Source organism: Drosophila teissieri, chromosome 3L, assembly GCF_016746235.2.
Source record: "Drosophila teissieri strain GT53w chromosome 3L, Prin_Dtei_1.1, whole genome shotgun sequence".
Taxonomy (NCBI): Eukaryota; Metazoa; Arthropoda; class Insecta; order Diptera; family Drosophilidae; genus Drosophila; species Drosophila teissieri.
In genome coordinates, this window is record NC_053031.1 from 19,479,777 (window position 1) to 19,496,880 (window position 17,104).

The 17,104-nt window shown below is 43.2% G+C and overlaps 7 protein-coding genes across 8 annotated transcripts; 5 read left to right on the forward strand and 2 right to left on the reverse strand.

Moving 5' to 3' along the window:
- Positions 1–70: 70 nt before the first annotated feature.
- Positions 71–1,847, reverse strand: LOC122615768 (protein max). The gene is made up of 5 exons (XM_043790867.1): positions 1,655–1,847; positions 1,514–1,579; positions 1,030–1,137; positions 617–740; positions 71–555 (listed from the first exon to the last, which is right to left on the reverse strand). The coding sequence occupies exons 1-5, from the start codon at positions 1,697–1,699 to the stop codon at positions 413–415; spliced, it is 486 nt and encodes a 161-aa protein (XP_043646802.1). The 5' UTR covers positions 1,700–1,847; the 3' UTR covers positions 71–412.
- A 229-nt stretch (positions 1,848–2,076) lies between these two features.
- Positions 2,077–2,638, forward strand: LOC122615841 (SOSS complex subunit C homolog). Of its 2 annotated transcripts, none has more exons than XM_043790986.1 (2): positions 2,077–2,316; positions 2,372–2,638. In XM_043790986.1, exons 1-2 carry the CDS (start codon positions 2,191–2,193, stop codon positions 2,636–2,638), a joined length of 393 nt encoding a protein of 130 aa, XP_043646921.1. In that variant the 5' UTR covers positions 2,077–2,190. The 2 variants fall into 2 exon arrangements, with proteins under 2 accessions (XP_043646921.1, XP_043646922.1); XM_043790987.1 differs by having other exon boundaries at positions 2,081–2,316; positions 2,375–2,638.
- Positions 2,639–2,649: 11 nt separating this feature from the next.
- LOC122615840 (rRNA N6-adenosine-methyltransferase METTL5) lies at positions 2,650–4,670 on the forward strand. The gene is made up of 2 exons (XM_043790985.1): positions 2,650–3,137; positions 4,420–4,670. Exons 1-2 carry the CDS (start codon positions 2,650–2,652, stop codon positions 4,571–4,573), a joined length of 642 nt encoding a protein of 213 aa, XP_043646920.1. The 3' UTR covers positions 4,574–4,670.
- LOC122615842 lies at positions 3,522–4,366 on the forward strand. Its single transcript, XM_043790988.1, has one exon. The coding sequence runs from the start codon at positions 3,732–3,734 to the stop codon at positions 4,008–4,010; it is 279 nt and encodes a 92-aa protein (XP_043646923.1). The 5' UTR covers positions 3,522–3,731; the 3' UTR covers positions 4,011–4,366.
- Positions 4,594–6,852, reverse strand: LOC122615839 (putative aldehyde dehydrogenase family 7 member A1 homolog). The gene is made up of 2 exons (XM_043790983.1): positions 6,791–6,852; positions 4,594–6,283 (listed from the first exon to the last, which is right to left on the reverse strand). The coding sequence occupies exon 2, from the start codon at positions 6,280–6,282 to the stop codon at positions 4,666–4,668; it is 1,617 nt and encodes a 538-aa protein (XP_043646918.1). The 5' UTR covers position 6,283; positions 6,791–6,852; the 3' UTR covers positions 4,594–4,665.
- Positions 6,853–7,265: 413 nt separating this feature from the next.
- LOC122616829 lies at positions 7,266–11,097 on the forward strand. Its single transcript, XM_043792401.1, has 6 exons — positions 7,266–7,403; positions 7,462–7,565; positions 9,098–9,179; positions 9,239–10,000; positions 10,058–10,271; positions 10,350–11,097. Exons 1-6 carry the CDS (start codon positions 7,329–7,331, stop codon positions 11,072–11,074), a joined length of 1,962 nt encoding a protein of 653 aa, XP_043648336.1. The 5' UTR covers positions 7,266–7,328; the 3' UTR covers positions 11,075–11,097.
- A 2,615-nt stretch (positions 11,098–13,712) lies between these two features.
- Positions 13,713–16,987, forward strand: LOC122617904. The gene is made up of 5 exons (XM_043793949.1): positions 13,713–13,839; positions 16,024–16,084; positions 16,138–16,212; positions 16,548–16,796; positions 16,861–16,987. The coding sequence occupies exons 1-5, from the start codon at positions 13,713–13,715 to the stop codon at positions 16,985–16,987; spliced, it is 639 nt and encodes a 212-aa protein (XP_043649884.1).
- Positions 16,988–17,104: the final 117 nt, after the last annotated feature.

Genomic DNA, 17,104 nt, shown 5'->3' on the forward strand with positions numbered 1-17,104 from the left:
ACCTGTTACTCGTCCGTCCGACATATTTTCCGACATTCAGAATAGGATTCAGTCATAAGCCCCTTTTTTCTAAAATATGTACTTACTTTATTTTTTGCGCAGAGATTGATAATTGGTTGAAAGTACAAAAGACACACGCATACAAATTAAGGTCGATTGGGTGGGTTACATTATAAGCTTACAGCTAAAGATGAATATGATTATTGGACTTCTTACTGTTTTCATTTCCACATATTATAATTGAAGTTGTATTAACTCGAATTTGGAACCGTTTCCTTCACAACTTTTCGAGGGCTATTGCTTTTGTAAAACACAACTCAAAGTTGAACTTATTCCACGAAGGAATTCAGAATGTCGGTGAAAACAAAACCCGGCACACGCCTTCAAACAGCACTTTGGGCTGCACCAGCGGCTATGCGTGGAAGGTCTTCATCTTTTTATTGCGTCTACTGAAGTCCTGGTCGAGGTCATCGTCTTCGGCATCCTCGCTGCCCACTTCCTCCTCGCTGAGAAATTCAGTGAACTGATCCCCATTTTGACTCTCCAGCGCTCGAACTGGAAAACATCAAAAATATCTCAGAAGGAGGTTTGCTAATAAATAGCAGTAATTGCCTACTTTGCTTGGCTAGTATGTTGTTTTGTTTCCTGATTTCTTCGATGTCCTTCTGGTTTTCACTGATCTTCCGCCTCATCGTCTGTATGCATTCGGTGGTCTTTTTCAGGATTTGAGCTCGACTCGCCTGTAACAAAAAATGCGTATTATTAAATGATTTATTATTTCTAACCACACAAGGCAACGATTTTTTCTGTACTTCAAACTGTGATGTTTTGAAAACAGATCTTATGCGATTGATTGAGTAAAATGCCAAACGTATGCTTTTAATGTCTAGCTTGGATCATCGGCTTATTTGGCTAGCTTAATTTGACTAGCAAAAATTTATTTTGGTTAAAAACGAACTGCAATGACTGAATGTATTTTCGCGGCAATAAGTGTTCGCCATCGGATCACCTGTTGCTCTTCTGGATTACCTTCTCGCCCTTGAGTGTGGGCACCGCCTCCCGCAGGTTGGTGAAGCTCTCCTTGATGTGATCACGCCGCCTACGCTCCAAAGCGTTGTGGTGCGCCCGCTTTTCGGCCTTGAAACAAACATAACACATTAGCATACACATATGTACATATAGGAACTATATATACCGTAAATTTCGTTATTACTATGCTTAACTCTAAGTAATAACGAAAAGCAAATTCAAATATTTTGGTGTTTCATTTTGTTGATAATAATTTAATATTTAATTGCCTAGCTCTACCAGTACTAGCTAAAAAGGTAATAAAATAAAGGTTGTTCTAGTCCCTTCCCGATTATTTTAAAATACGAAACGTATTGCAGTGAACTCTGCTGTAACGTAATCACGATAACGTAACAACAACAACACGTGTTCCTTCTGTTTATCAACAAAAGCCAATGTGCGCAGTCGCTTCTTCTTCCTTTAATTATGCTGAATGGATAGTCACCTGGGTGAAATTGGCGGTGCTCGTGTGTCGCGAGGATCCCAAACCATTGTCCGAATCCCCATCCTCCTAAAAAGTCGGAAATTCGCCATTATAATCGATAATAAACACCCGTATAAGTATTTTCTTCTGCGACTTGCTTACGTCACTTTCGATGTCTATGTCGCGGTCGTCGTCGCTCATACTCATGTTGCTTCACTTGTTTTCAGTGTTTGTGCGCGAATAAATAAATATATACAAAGATTATAGCACTAAACTGGTAAATTTTGTTTGTGATTATTGTAATTAAACATGTAATTTTGTTGTTGTTTGCTCACGTTGTAAGACTTTCAGAGTGACCAAATCAACGTATTGTAATAATACAGCAAACTGAAATGCTCCAAAAGCCCACCCATTTTTGTATTGTTATTAGGGGACTTTCGTTGTATTTAAGTGTTATATATTATATACACATTTAAAATGTGCTTTACAGTGCTGTTTGTTGAAAATCAATACCTTTTTATTCATAATACGTGCAAATGTGGATTAATCAGAATACCGCTAATGTTTGTGCCACACTGAATTACTCGCCAGTGTGACCACACTGCTTGTAAAATGCCAAAGGCAGCGGCAGAAGCACCTCTCGCCAAGAAGTTTTCGATATAGTTCCGACCTTTTCCCATCCATACCTAGATTATTTGATGGCTTTTCCCACCACAAGTGCCCAGCAAGCCGAGACGAACCGCAAGATACTCGAGGAGATCCAGACGAAGAAGCAGTTGCTCGCGGGAGGGATCATAAACCTAGGTCTGAGCCCGACGAACCAGGTGAGTTCGTTGGGAACATGGCGATTGCAAAATGTGTTAACATGCTCCTTTCCAGCAGATGCCCGCTCCCCAGTTGCTGGGACAGCCGACAACAGTGAATCCCGACTTCCAGGCGGGCGTGGGCATTGCCTCCAATGCCACATCCACCGCCCGCTCTGCATTTAATCCAACGAGCTCTACGACTCTGGGCTTCTTTATACCTCAGGATTCGTATTTTGGAAATAGCTTTATACCCGTGCTGCCTCGTCTGGAACCGCTGCCGTCGCCCGCGACCACTCCCACCACTCCGAACGCCCCGCCCAGCCACAATATCAGCAAATAGCCGGATCCACAATGGCCCGGATGAAGCTGAGGAAACTGGAGGAGTATCTGCAGGGCGTTGACGGCTTCGAACAACCCAAGATCCTGTTGGAACAGTACCCCACTCCACCGCACATAGCCGCCTGTATGACCCACCACATGCAGTCGCAGCACGAGGACATCGAGGGAAAGCTGGTGGGAGATCTGGGCTGTGGCTGCGGAATGCTCAGCATTGCTTCCACTCTTCTGGGCGCGCAGCTCACAGTGGGCTTCGAACTGGACGGCGATGCTGTGGACACCTTTAGGGGCAATGTAGTGGAGATGGAGCTTCCCAATGTCGACTGCGTTCGGGCGGATGTGCTGCAGCTGATCGGCACCAAGTGGGAGAAGTCTTTCGACACGGTGCTGATGAACCCCCCATTCGGCACAAAACACAATGCCGGCATGGACATGCGTTTTCTGGAGGTGTCCCTTCGGCTGGCCAACAGAGCAGTTTACTCCCTCCACAAGACGTCAACACGGTAAGCCAATATAAAATAGTTATAGGAGTAGGAGTAGGAGGGTGCACTATATTCGTTGAAAAGTAACAAGTAGAAGAAAGCTGACCCTATAATTCTTGATCTTGATTATGATCTTAATCACAACACTTCTGAAAGTGTGATTTTTATCCTGTATAGGTATCTGTTATTTGAGACTTTGGCTATAGAGAATCAAGTCGCGCTTACATTACAGTGTAATCCATGGGTAAACGTTCTCTGAGCTTTTAGATAATTAAATTAAAAGAATGAGAACTTGTGATTAAACAGAACCTCATGTAGTGTGCATGGTAATAGTGGTGTTTATATAAGTACATTTTAAAACATATTGATATTCATAAATAATGAATGAGCATATGAAGATTTATACTTCAAGAGTATCTGGTATAAGCAGGTGCGAGATCTTTTGTTTGGTTCAGTAAACAAGAGATACAAGTGTGGCCGATTTTTGGTTAACGTTCTTCCTTATCGCTGTTTATACTATGTATTGTTGTTATTTTGTTAAGAGCGCTGCCCACAACCATAAAAGCCGCAGAAACACCATCAAGTTACATATAGCAACTACAAATCAACAGCAAGATGGTCCTTTCACGCTGCCTGCTAATCTTCACTGTAGTGCTAGCGACCCTTCTAGCCCCTTTGCCCACTGAAGCGCAGATCCTGGGCCGCGGCCAATGCCGCCTCACCGCCATTCGAGTGTCGGCTGGGGGGACGGTGTGCGAGAGACTCTGCTTCCGAAAAGACTACCGCGGTCCGCCGCTCCTCTGCAGCCGCATCCCCAGGGATGGAGTGGTTCCTGTCTGCGGTGCCGGTTGCTGCCGCAGCGGTCCCAACTGCCTGCAGCTGCTTTACTCCTAAGGTCGATTGGTTATGACAAATTTTTACGAATGTTTTAGCCTTACATTTTTTCAAAATTTTAAAATATTTAAAAATACCTGCAAATTAGAAAATATCAAGAGTACATTTTTCAATAAAAAGGGTATCATGTCTGATCCCATTAAACGATAAATATTTGACAATGCTAAAAAAGATTGCAAGAAGCGTTTTGTGATCATACTGAGTTTCCGTAGGGGAAATTAAATTCCGTATTTTAAAAACAAAAAAACAACATAAAAGTTGTTTTAAATTACTAGACATTTTTTGTAAACTCCAGATATTACATGTTTACCTTTTTTAGCTAGAGTTTAGTTCCTATTCCTAGAAAATATGCTACTTAACTGTGACTGCCAAGTCTAGTCTTCAAATTAATGATTTTCATATTCCACAGGGCCTACATTCAGAAAAAGGCACAGGAATGGGGCGCTCGCGGCTCTGTGGTCGCAGAACTCCGGTACAACATCGACGCCAGCTACAAGTTCCACAAGCAGAAGTCCAGAGATATCGAGGTTGACTTTTGGCGCTTTGAAATCGGCAAGGAATAGGAAGAATTATATCAGTTGCATTTAGTTTTGGACATTATATGTATTTGTATTGTAAATTGTAGCACATTAAAATTGATCATATTTGTTTTCTACTACACATTAAAGACAACGCCCTGGGCGCAGGCCAATTCCCCGGAGTGGTTGACAGTAATGGTGGCCCGCTTGCAATACTGCTTCCAGGCATCCGATCCAGACTCGCGACCCCCTCCAGTGGCCTTTTCCCCTCCGAAAGCTCCTCCAATCTCGGCGCCGTTGGTGGTGGTGTTGATGTTAACAATTCCGCAATCGGAACCCTTCGCTCCAATCCACTTGAAGGCCTGCCCAATGTTCTCGGTGAATATGGCAGAGGACAAGCCCTGCTCCACCTCATTGTTCCATTCGATCGCTTGGTCCACGTTTTTGGCTTTGAGGATGTACACGATTGGTGCAAAGGTTTCACGATGGACAACGCTGGCATCGTGGGGCAATCCAGTGATCACAGTGGGCTCTACGTAAAAGCCGTCCCGCTGGAGGACATTGCCTCCGAATGCCACCGCTCCTCCTAAGGATTTTGCTTCCGCGATGGCTGTCTTGTAGTTCTCCACGTTTTGTTGCGTGTGCACGGGACCCACCAGAGTTTGGGCTTCGAGCTGGTGTCCAATCTTGGGAATTAGCTGTTTATATTTGCCAACCAGCGCCTTTACGAACTGATCGTGCAGTTTTTCGTGGACAATAATCCTCCTGGTGGTGGTGCATCTTTGACCACTGGTGCCAATGCAGCCGAAGAGTGCTGCGTCTAGGGCCATCTTCACGTTGGCGGATTCATCGATGATTAAGGCATTATTACCACCCAATTCGAGGATGACCTTGCCGAATCTGCGCTGGACTTCGACGCCCACATCCCGACCAGTTTGGCAGCTGCCGGTGAAGGAAACGAGGTTAACTCTCTTATCAGCCACCAAGGTCTGACCCACATCGGTTCCTCCTTGACAGAGGGTAACCACCGGCGGAAGATTGTTCCTGCGCAGCACATCAGCCACAATTTTTGTGGTTGCCACCGAGACCAAAGGAGTGCTGGGAGCTCCCTTCCACAGCACACTGTTGCCGGTGGTTAAGGCAATCGCAGCATTCCAACCGAACACAGCATTGGGGAAATTGTAGGCCGAAATAACGCCCACCACTCCCAGCGGACGCCAGGCCTCCAGGATCGAGTGATCCGCACGCTCCGAGTTAATCAGCTGACCTGAGTAAATCCTTGAGAGGCCAACCGCATAGTCGCAGATATCTATGAACTCCTGAACCTCTCCCTGTCCCTCGCTGTAGATTTTGCCCACCTCCAGGGAGACGAGCTTTCCCAGGGGTTCCTTGTACTTCCTCAGTTCATCGCCGATTTGGCGGACTATTTCACCGCGAACGGGAGCTGGAACCTGTCGCCACTGCTTGTAGGCTTCCACCGCCAGCCCGATGGTCTGCTCGAGCTCCTGGACATTTCCCTGACGCACTTTGGCGATCGGTCTGCCAGTTCCGGGATCGTAGCTGGTAACAGATGGCCCACGACCCTGCCACTGACCTGAATATACACCCGGATTGTCGCGCTCCAGTCCCAATTCTTTCAGGAAACTGTACTCCGGTTGGTCGATCAGAAATGATGAGGACGATGAGTAGCTGGCGGACTGGGTAACCAAGCGACGGGACAGCGCCTTCGAAATATTTCTCAAGTGTGCCAACATGCTGCATAAAAAAAGTTGCATCTATTAATAACTTTTAAATTATTATTAACTTTTTTCACTATAGCGTTCAATATAACTTTCAGTGGTTATCAGTGATCCGTGATCAGTGATATTTTGGCATTCTTAATACCATTTAATTATTAATTAAAAAAGATAATTAGCAAGTACCTACATTTACAGATTATTAAAATAACCAAAGGGGATCATTCGGAACTATAATTATAAATGAGTTTTTAAGTTGAATATGAAGAGTATTCATGGGAGTTTTGATTAATATTATACTATTATACACTCATAAAGGGGCATGTTCAGATCCAGGGTTATTGCTATGAAATTTTTTTTCTGCCGGAGAAGAAGGTGAGGAGATTTATGGATTACTGATTAAGAGCTGATACCAGTCTTATCGAGCGATAACAGCTCCGCCTGTTCTCCGGTTGCTGGCTGGAAAGTTTTTCAGATCCCCAGCAGAGCGAATCCACTGATAGCATCTCACTTAGAAGGTACTCACTTGGTAGGTGCCCGGATTGGAGGAACGACTGGCCGAGTCGCAAGTCAATTATCAACTGAGGGCAGAATCTGAATGCTGAACCAGCGGGACAAGCGGCTTTTGTGGGCAGCTTATCGCAGCCGCAAACTGAATTAAATGCAGAGAGGAGGGGGTGGGGAGCTGCCTGGGGTCTTATCAATTGAATTGAAAGAATTGAGAGGTTGAGTTCAGCATGGTCATAAAAAGAAGCATACTTTCAGATGGGTGTTCGAATATTTTGAAGTGTGCCATTATGCGTTTGTTTTGACAATTTCCCCAAGTTCCGTCGTATATATGTATATAGAACACTAAATGAGAAGCAACATTTATTATTTTAGTTTTCACTACATTTTTCGAATGTTCTGATAAAATATCGCTGTTGATGTCCGATTTCCGCTTTCGATTCGTTGAATCTGCTGTTTCCCTGGCAACCAGTGAACTGTTTGTCCGTTTGCACATATTCAGCAGTTCGTTGCCTTAATAAAGTATATTCTAAAGCAGTCAAAACAGGACCTACATAATGGAGGTGCTTGAAGAGGGAAACTTAATGGACAGAGTGCCGATTTTACTGCAGCGCGATCTCGAGTTTTACCAGGTACCACTCCTAGTGCCATCCTTTGTCGCCAATTGCGTAACTCTTATCCAAATTATAGACACATCAGCGGGTGCTCCAGGAGCCAATTTGCTCGGGAGTTGTGGGTGGAAAGCTGGATTTTCCACGTTACGCCTCCTTTGCGGCCATCAAATTAATAAGATGGTACGTAGATACAACACTTTCTTCACTGGCCGATGAGTACACTTATTTAGTAATTCAAAAATCTACATTATAAGCGAATTTATTTGTTCCTAGACGTGGTTGCAATGTCGCTGTTTTTTCGCTGTGGTCTATACAGTTCGGACAGATCAGTAGTATCAGTATTGTCTGGTTCGTCTATAGCATCTTTGGTGTTGGAGGAATAGATTACTATACCGATCCAGTGGTGCAATCTCACCACTTCGGTATAAGCTCGCGAGTTTGAGCAATTTCCCTCGACTGATTCGCTATTCCAAACAAAACTGTCCGGTTTGGACCAATGTAGTTTATTTCACCCGTCAAGGCTGCGCCGGGGGGTTCGTCACAAGATTCCTGATCCTTGAGGCCGGCACAGAACTGAGTCTTGTGGATCAGGGTTCCTAAGCAAACGATGCGCCCGAAAATGCAGGAAGGCTGTCCAGGGACTCACTGCACGTGGCGATAGTGCATCTCGTCTTTCTCCACTAATGGTCTCCAGGCATTGAGCCGATCCTGATCCCAAAAAGAAAATCAGTGGACTAGTGAGCGCCGCAACAATTTCTAGTTTGCTGTACATTGCTCTTGAGTTAACGCCTACAAACTGAGGTCAAATCAGCTAGGAGTCCTTTTTAAGTGCTTCTCAGACTCTGTTTTTACAGCTTTATCAGCCGTTTCAGGTTGTACATATACATTATATAAAAATAGAATAATAATTATATAAACAAATACTAATCAGCCACTGAAGAATGTCGATTCAGCATAAAGAAACAACATAAAATAAACAAGAGAGATCGCTTAAGTCGCACGAGCTGAGAAACGGGTATCTGATAGTCGGAGTATCATAGTCGGAAACGCTTCCTTCTGCCTGTTACATACTTTTCAACGATTCTAATATACCCTTTTACACTACGAGTAACGGGTATAAAAACTGTGATGACCTATTATAATATAATCTTCAACATACGAGGGTCGTTTGATAAGTCCGTGACTTTTTGTATTTGCCGCGCACCTGCTCTAAATACAACACTGCTCCTGTCAGCAGTTATCGATTAACAGCTGACTGTAAAATTTTGAGAAAGCTGCGTTTTTTGGTTTGCGTTTTATAGGCATTGAAAGCAGACGATCTCGTGAATTTTTTGTTCCATCAGGACAATGCACGGGTGCACACGTGTGTAGTCAGCATGGCAAAATTTCATAAATTGGGCTACGAACTGCTACCCCATCCAGCATATTCTCCAGATTTAGCCCCCTGTGACTATTTTTTGTTTCCAAACATGAAGAAATGGCTCGGCGGTAAGAGATTCGGGTCAAATGAAGAGGTCATCACAGAAACAAACGACTATTTTGAGGGCCTTGAGAAAACCTATTATTTGGAAGGAATAAAAAAATTGGAAAAACGCTGGACTAAATGTATAGAGCTAAAAGGAGATTATGTTGAGAAATAAAACGCTTCTTTGACGAAAAAAATATATTTTATTCAAAAAGTCACGGACTTATCAAACGACCCTCGTACCTAGGTGGGAAGATGAGTACTTTGCCTCGTACCGCAAGCCATCTGGACTGCTGCACACCGAAAAGGAAATGAATGAAGGGGATTTTGTAGGTGTAATTTATTCGAACTAATTAGGAATTTTTAAAATAGATGCTGTGTTTCTCAGACAAGTGTCACCGTGAAGACCTCAGATCCGGATAAGTTTGTGCAGCTGGTCACGAAGTCTGCTGACTTACTTTTGGAGCACATACATCGCCTTTCCCAGGAGTCTTTGGATCACGCCGACCTATCTGTCCTTACTGCCACTATTGGAGCTGCCTCGCTGGTCAAGAACTCGTTGAGTGTCTATATGCAGGCAGCAACCACTACCATATGTCCACCCAAGGGCGATGAAAAGGGAGGAGCGCTCAAGCTCAGTTTTAAGCAGTACTCCCAGATGTCCGAGGCTCTGGCTGAACGACTTCTGGACCTCCATTGCCGGCTCCTTTTACTTTATATTATGCAGGATGCCGACTGTTTGCATTGGGAGGATACCCAACCGTTTTTCGAGTCGGAAAGGGGCTCCTATACCGTCCAAATGTGGTGGCATTACATGAGGGGTACCCAAACCGATCTGTGGAATTCAGTGCCGCCGAAGATGGCCCAAAAGATATTCGCCGGAATGCTGAACGAAACGCTTAGTGTGCTTACGGTCCGATACACTCAGATAGTAACGAGTGTGGCGAGATCAACGCTCCATCTGGTGGATATATGCAACATGTTGCTCTGCATCGCCGAGCTGTTGCCCCACATCTGCGAGAGTGGAGAGGCCTATGTGGGACTGCAGCTCAGTAACCAGAGCGTTATCATAAGGGATATCCACGCCAAGTGCAAGGAGCTCTTCTACTGCCTTCTCCTAAGAGGATCGCCGTTGGGAGTGCTTTCCAAGGTATGAAGTAAGACTTGCAAACGCCGAATATATCTACATCTTGAAAATCACGTGGAGAATGGAGCCAGTATGTACCAGGCCATGTCCTTGGCCCTGACGTGTGTCTCTGAGATCTGGGACTGCCTTCCCGAGGGGCTGTACAAAATCGCCTCCTTGCTGCAGGATATCATTCCAGTTTCGACAAGGCCGTTGGGAGATTCTGTGCTGTTGCAGGTGGTTTTTGCGGCACTCTATACAGAACTGATCAAAACAGCAGAGATGTATGAGCAGGGTGAGTAAATAGTACGGTTCATCTGCTTCAAAGATTTTAATTATCTCCCTTCACTACTCGTATTTCGATTCTGATTAGCCAAGGACCAGGACAAGGCCGCCATATGTTACTCCATATCGGAGGCCATTTGCTCCATTGACGAAGATGACAAGCACACTGATCAGATCGAGCTGTTTCTTAAACAGGCCAAGGAGAGCATTAACTTGGACACGGATTTCGGGGGAACTCCAGGGAGCAATAACCGAGGAGCTGGAGGAATGAGTGCTGTGAGTACCATCAAAATGGATGACCTGGCCTTGACAAATGCGGAGTCCGATCGCCTGAGCCACAGTCCTCCCAATAACTATGCCATGGAACTGGATGTGGGAATCGCAGATTACATAGCCGAGGTCCTGGTCAGCGATGTTTTGACCACCAATATTGGAAAACAGGCCCTGAAAGTGGTATACAACTATTTAAAGTTTAACAAGGACTGGCTGCTCGAGCAGCTTGGAACGGGTGACAATGAGCCGAGTCCTTTCCAAGGCATCCAGGGTCAGAATATCAAGGAGGCCAAGACTTCGGTGCTGAGGTCCATGTTCTTCATTGGGAACACCCCCTTCGACCAGCTGCTCACGGGCTCTTTGAAAATCGACTACGTCAGTTGGTTGCAGATGCCGTTGTCCTTGAATCCGGAGCGGATCTGGCTGCATTTAACCAGACGCTGCGATTTCCAGGAGGATGCCAAGCTGTCGCTGCCCGAGGTGGCCATGGTGGCCGGGATTACCAAGATAATGAAGCGGCGCAAGGAGTTTCCCAAGTGAGCGACGCGGGAAACGCCATTAAGATGGTGTGCACTCGAAAGAAAATATAGTGAACAAAACTAGATGAATAAAATGGAACAGTTCCTTAATGGTTCCAAAATAAATGAACTGACTTATGTCCTCTAAAAAAATGTTTCCTAACTCCAAAAGGTCATACAATGAGTAAGTATCTTAGATGTCCCTCTGTCGACATAAGCCAGACTTCTTAAGACTTCTAGAAAATGTTACACTTAGCTTTTACCTATAAAAACATTTTTTAATTGTGTTAAACACATAAAAAGACCTAGTGCAAGCATAGAAGAAGGCATCCTGAGGTATGGACCAAGCTTAGCTAGCTACAGAAGACGATACCAAGGACGACCTTCCCAAGCATTTCGCTGGAATCATCGCACTGTTCCTTTAGGAAATTAACTTTTGCGAGTGTGAGGCAGCTGTGAATTATGTCGTAGATGGCGGCGACAGTGGAGAGTTTCCTTGGGGGGGCGGCTGCCACTTTGGATGTCATTAACGCCGCATAATGCAAACAAGCCTGACGACAGACACCTCAGCAAATGCACAGGACAATAAGCGGAGGAGCTAAAAAAATATTTACTCCTGCTCCCCCTGAGTTTGGCCCCATTTAATGTATGAGGTTGAGGGCGCTGTAGCAGCCGAAAATGTTTTTGTCCGCATTCTGCGTACTCGCCCGCCTCTTGGCAATTGCTCAGCTTTGCTCCTGGTTGTCTTTTGAGCTTCTTTCCACCTCCCGCCACTCCGATCCCCATTCAGCCAGTTATGAAAATTACTGAAACGTGGCCAAAGGCGGCTGCGGGGCGGGCGGTTTCACAGGACCTGCAGGACGAGGGCACGCACACAGAGAGCCGCGTCAGCAGTAGCAACAACATGAGGCAGTGGCTTCACACACAGGACAACGTGACAAATAAAATCAAGCTGGCTTTGAGCAATGGTCCAAATATCCCCTTTTTGGGGGATAACATTTCTGTATAATTTAAATAAAATCTTTATACTGGATAATATTCAAGTATACTCTCAAATGAGGATTATACAATAAAAGTAGCTAACTATGTGTCTTTTTGTTGTAAATTTTTCACTTATTATGTTTTTAGTCAAATGGGAAAGACAAGTTGAGGTACTTATTAAGGTAGGGCTTGAGGGTTTATTGGGGAAAATAACTGAGAATACTGACGCTCTTGCCCATTGTGCTTTCCTGTAAAAAACCGCAGGACTATAAAGACTGCTCCAATGCGCTACGCTCCACAATAAATCGCGAAAGGGAAACACTTTAATAAAACAGAAGATAAAACACTAAAGTTGCTCAAATTAAAATACTGAACAAAAATTGAAACGAAATAAAAAGATTTAAGTTCTTAAAGAGAATTAAAAATGCATTTTAAAAATAGGATTCTCTGTTCTGCATTATTAATGAATAACCAAGATAAATAACGTGAAAACAAAATAAGACAACACTTATATTTATATATTTAAAGAAGTATAGTTTTAAAGAATTGTCATATTGACAACTTCGAATAAGTTTAAGTACAAACGGAATGTGAATGTCAAAAACAGCTAGCCAATTAAAAACATCTTTAAAACAACATGGATATATTGCGGTCTTCATAAATCTCAGCATTAAATCGCAAAAACGCATTTAAAAAGAAATAAACACTACTCGTGCGCCCTCGTAACAAATCAACTTAGCAGTTTCGAATGCAGCGCCGCCCCATTGGCTGGTATTTGGCTACAAAGTCAGTGGCAGTGGGAAAAGCAGTGGGAAAAGCAGCCTGAGCGGCGACTCTGGATCCTGACTACGAAAATAGAAACGAATCCTTGCTGGTCCTTTCATTCAGTTTCATTCAGCTGGCGCCGCTGGAAGCGTGCGGACGTTCGTTGTTTAGAGCACGGCCATAAAGTCGAGCGGCAAAGTGGCACTTCACAGAAAAAGTTACAAGAACTCAACAACAATACGAGAAATATTTAATAAAAAAAAGTAATAGAGGGCGCACAGCGTGCGGGGGCAAAGTGCAAATGGTAACGGTAATTTGCAGACATTAGTTGCCACACACACACGCACGCACACACACAAACGGTCCGGTGATTAAAGGCTGTGTAAGAAGAGGTGCGAGAAATGTCACATTACGAATACGCAGCGTGTGCCCGAGTTAAATGGTGAAATTTAAAAGCTGCTCTAGCTGGAATTGAAAATGTTTGTCGTAAAGTTGTTTGGCCACTTAGTATGCCGAGCACGTAGTGAATTTTTGTGATGTGGATACGGCTCTTTGATTGTTTTATTAGCGATTCCCTTGGACAGCAATTGCAACAAAAGTTTCGGATGTGAATATTTAAAGTTATGCTGCATTAGAAAGTAATATATTGAAAATATGAATTTAAATATTACCAAGTTGTTTCAAAGTAAAAGTTGAATGGAATAAATAAGAAATGAAGATATGAAGCCTACACTTTAATCCAAAATTTGAAAGCGACTGCTACGACTTTTGCCACCAGTGCATTGGAAGGAAGGAGAAGGAAAACTTGAATTGCAATATATAAGATATTAACAACAATATAAAACTGCTCCTTTGGAATTTATAAAATAAATATATAAAGATATATATATATATATATATATACCAAGCTAGCCATGAGCCAGATGCAACTGCAATCGCAGCGCGTTCGCCGCACACGTCACCATCGCCGCCATCAGTCCGCAGAACCGTGCGAGTGCCTACGTCCTGTGATAAGGGTTTTTGGTCTGCTGACTTCATTCGGTAAGCTCAAGTGCGCGGAAATCCGAGCCAGGGGAATAGGACTTGTCGGTGCCCAGGTGCCCAGTTGCCCAGGTGCCGAGGTGACCCCGGTTTCGAGATAATGCCAATCACGATACGGGGCTATGATGCATGTGCATGCATTTATGTATGAATGTGCATTGCTTTTCTGGCCCTTGTTTGGAATGTTTACCCTTGACAAATCGTAGGAAATGCTTGTGCATAGGAACCATTGCCTCGGGATATGTTGAGTGCTGTGGCTTATTATATTTCTTGGCACTGAATGGGAATTGCTGGCTGAGATGCTGAGATGCTGAATGGGGACATGCTCTTATTGGCTGCTTTTATTGTTCCTTTCAATTCATATAATATTCCTCTTGAGCAATATTTTTTTTGAACACAAGGTTCTGCATGTGGTTGAGTAGACTAGGAAAATAAACATACAAAAGGGCCATCCTTTTCCATTTCCTCATAGCGAGATGGATACAAATGTGTTTTAATGAACACGATATGCAACCCTACGTAAAAAATCTCTACCTAATGCAATTAAAATTTAAGTTTAGTTTTTAAAATAATTTCCCTTTTTTCCGTCATTTAATTACAGTTCAATTATGTTTTTTTTGTACCCAGCTTTGTGTTACACTTATTCCGATTAATTGATAGCTTTACAGCCAGAATTAAATGACATTTCGTTTGTTAATTTGTAAAATGAAGTAATAATTTAATAAATAATCATATTATCTTCCTGAAATCAATCTATGTTGGTTGCATTTTTTGCACGACATAATTTTTCATCCCTTATCTGCATACTAATCTGCGAAAATCCAATCACATTTTTTCATCATCATCGTCATTTCTTTTTCGGCCATCTGGTGGAGTTATCAAAGTTGGCTCAAACGCTTATCATGGCCAATCATAACGATTTTCCGCCACCATCTGACATTTCCCTAATGCGCTTAAGATAGTGCACCGCCGTTTTGTACAGAATTTGATAAATCGCCCAGCTGCAGCCGAACAAAACTTCGGGTCAAGTTCAAACTAATTTCTTTGCAAATTGTTTTGGGGTCTATCATGGATGCAGTGGCACGCAGAAAAACAAAGTATGGAAGTATAAAATCTCTGTAGTTCATAAGCCCCGCATTACGGGGACCGGCGAAAAGGGATGGGGTTTCCCAAGGAAACTCCCTGGCAGAGCCATTAACAAGGCATTGGCCTCTATGCAGTTTGCAGCTTGCAGCTCACGACTGGCATCCTGTGCCAAGAGCAGAGTTTTCCCAGCCCGCTTTTCCCCTTATCAGCAACTTTTCCATACGGTCGACAATGAGCTGTGTTGTTAGCCTTTTGGCGCCAGCCATCCGCCAAGTTTTCCTCTTTCCCGGTATCTATTTTCCCCCCGTCGCTTTCAATTATCCAGATAATTTTTGCATGTTTTTTCGATTTCCGCTTTTTCAATTTTTATCTCCGTTGACAGCATTTAATGTAATTGGTTTGGTTTCGGTTCTGCAGTTGTGCTTAAATATGGGCAATACATATATCTAACAGGCTAATCTGATTGGTTTTTCGCGACTCGGCATAATAAAAACAACTTAATTAGATTATATTTTTATGCGCTGATGGGCGTGGTGGCTCCATAACCATGGCTAACCATATCTTATACGTTCGAAGTGGATTTGGGTAAGACAAAATGTGAAGCGGAACCATAATGTGGTTAGAATATGAATACTGAGGAGGGCAGTTTAATGCAAATGGAGATAAGTGGCAGAGAAAGTTTTTATGTTAAATTTGTAATGAGTGTGTAAATTTCCTCAAAGAATCTATCACAACCTATTTCACTATATATATATATATAATATTTTTTTTATTATTTGTAATAAATTGGATTGTAATTTGTTGGCCACTGCTTTTTTAAAATTCATTTTTCAAAATATGTAAGATTCAGCAACATCCTATTTGGCATAGTGATAAACTTCTTGAATGCACCTCGTTTCCTTTCATTGGTTTTGTATTACATTTTATGGCCGAAGCGTGGTAAACAAAAAAGCCCCAGCTCAATAAATATGCTTATAAATATATTTGCCTAGACAAACTCCCATTATTTTATAGGCTCATTCAAGGATAACACTCCTCGTTTCAACCCGCCAAAAGGACCCCCCGCACCGAAACTTTCTAAGCCATTTTTCATTTCAGTTATCTGCGGCGTTGGCGTTGATGTCTACATGCATGGCTATCAGGCCGGTCTTTATATAGTGTAAGTCACGGATCCATATCCTTGTCCCCAAAAATATACTAATTTGTGGTTAGTTTTTCAGCCGTGCTGGTAATGTTCATTGAGATCAAGTGGCTCTTGACTATTTTTTTGCAACTTCAGTGCGCAGAGTAAGAAAACAATTCAGATTTCCCAAATAATTCATTTATAAAGAGATATATATGTATGTATATATTCTGTTATTATTATTCAGTTTTATTTATAAAAGATGCTAACAACTTTTGCAGTAGTAAAAATGTGATTTGAGGACAAATATATGTCTGATATACTTTCATTTCGACTAACGACATATTTACATATATGTATATAGATATATAGATTTGGCAATAATTAAAAATGATATCACACAAGATATGAAAAACAATAGACATTGGCAAGAGCCTTTGCCCACAATATTGCTTGAACATTTTCCCTCTTACATGTTTGTGGATTCAATTTGTTTCAGGGATAATTACCAGCGGAGGACCTGCAGCTGCTCGGCCTGCTGGCGACTGTCAGCGATTTGTGGCGGTTGGCGACCCACTCCTGTTTATGCGGTCATCGGCATCTGCCTGATACTATATCCCCACAATCTGTGGCTGAGTTATGTGGCCGGGATGTTCCTGATACTTCTCGGGCTCCTCAGGCTTTGCACGCTGCTCAGATTCAGCCCCTCCAAGGAGGAGGGTCTCCTGCCGCAGTGTGACTTTGAAAAGTGATGCCAGCCACCGAACGTCTTTGTTATTTGTTTCTAAAGTCTGTTTGTTTTGCGGTGATAGGGTCTCGAGCTTTGTGGATACCATGGAGGATGATTTCGCGGAGGTTGGTGCCTCGCAAGCGGCCTTGGAGGACGAAGCGGAGGAGGAGGGCGACGACCACCCCGTCATAGATGACGACGTTTGCTAATAGTTTAAGCCAGCTTTTCTGCCTAATGTAATGTGAGATTTTAAACGACTTAACAGATGTCTAATAATATACGGTTTGTAAAGAGGTTTCGATTTAAACGCTGAGTGCATGCTATAC

What these genes read in the sequence shown, in the direction of transcription:
- LOC122615768 (XM_043790867.1), bottom strand. Translation starts at nt 1,699, where the DNA reads ATGAGTATGAGCGACGACGACCGCGACATAGACATCGAAAGTGAC. An exon ending in GCACCGCCAATTTCACCCAG is followed by an intron (nt 1,138 to 1,513) that starts GTGACTATCCAT and finishes GTTTGTTTCAAG; the next exon opens with GCCGAAAAGCGGGCGCACCA. An exon ending in CCACACTCAAGGGCGAGAAG is followed by an intron (nt 741 to 1,029) that starts GTAATCCAGAAG and finishes TTTTTGTTACAG; the next exon opens with GCGAGTCGAGCTCAAATCCT.
- LOC122615841 (XM_043790986.1), top strand. Translation starts at nt 2,191, where the DNA reads ATGGCTTTTCCCACCACAAGTGCCCAGCAAGCCGAGACGAACCGCAAG. An exon ending in GTCTGAGCCCGACGAACCAG is followed by an intron (nt 2,317 to 2,371) that starts GTGAGTTCGTTG and finishes GCTCCTTTCCAG; the next exon opens with CAGATGCCCGCTCCCCAGTT.
- LOC122615840 (XM_043790985.1), top strand. Translation starts at nt 2,650, where the DNA reads ATGGCCCGGATGAAGCTGAGGAAACTGGAGGAGTATCTGCAGGGCGTT. An exon ending in CTCCACAAGACGTCAACACG is followed by an intron (nt 3,138 to 4,419) that starts GTAAGCCAATAT and finishes CATATTCCACAG; the next exon opens with GGCCTACATTCAGAAAAAGG.
- LOC122615842 (XM_043790988.1), top strand. Translation starts at nt 3,732, where the DNA reads ATGGTCCTTTCACGCTGCCTGCTAATCTTCACTGTAGTGCTAGCGACC.
- LOC122615839 (XM_043790983.1), bottom strand. Translation starts at nt 6,282, where the DNA reads ATGTTGGCACACTTGAGAAATATTTCGAAGGCGCTGTCCCGTCGCTTG.
- LOC122616829 (XM_043792401.1), top strand. Translation starts at nt 7,329, where the DNA reads ATGGAGGTGCTTGAAGAGGGAAACTTAATGGACAGAGTGCCGATTTTA. An exon ending in GCGATCTCGAGTTTTACCAG is followed by an intron (nt 7,404 to 7,461) that starts GTACCACTCCTA and finishes TCCAAATTATAG; the next exon opens with ACACATCAGCGGGTGCTCCA. An exon ending in GCCATCAAATTAATAAGATG is followed by an intron (nt 7,566 to 9,097) that starts GTACGTAGATAC and finishes CCTCGTACCTAG; the next exon opens with GTGGGAAGATGAGTACTTTG.
- LOC122617904 (XM_043793949.1), top strand. Translation starts at nt 13,713, where the DNA reads ATGAGCCAGATGCAACTGCAATCGCAGCGCGTTCGCCGCACACGTCAC. An exon ending in TGGTCTGCTGACTTCATTCG is followed by an intron (nt 13,840 to 16,023) that starts GTAAGCTCAAGT and finishes TTTTCATTTCAG; the next exon opens with TTATCTGCGGCGTTGGCGTT. An exon ending in CCGCAGTGTGACTTTGAAAA is followed by an intron (nt 16,797 to 16,860) that starts GTGATGCCAGCC and finishes TTGCGGTGATAG; the next exon opens with GGTCTCGAGCTTTGTGGATA.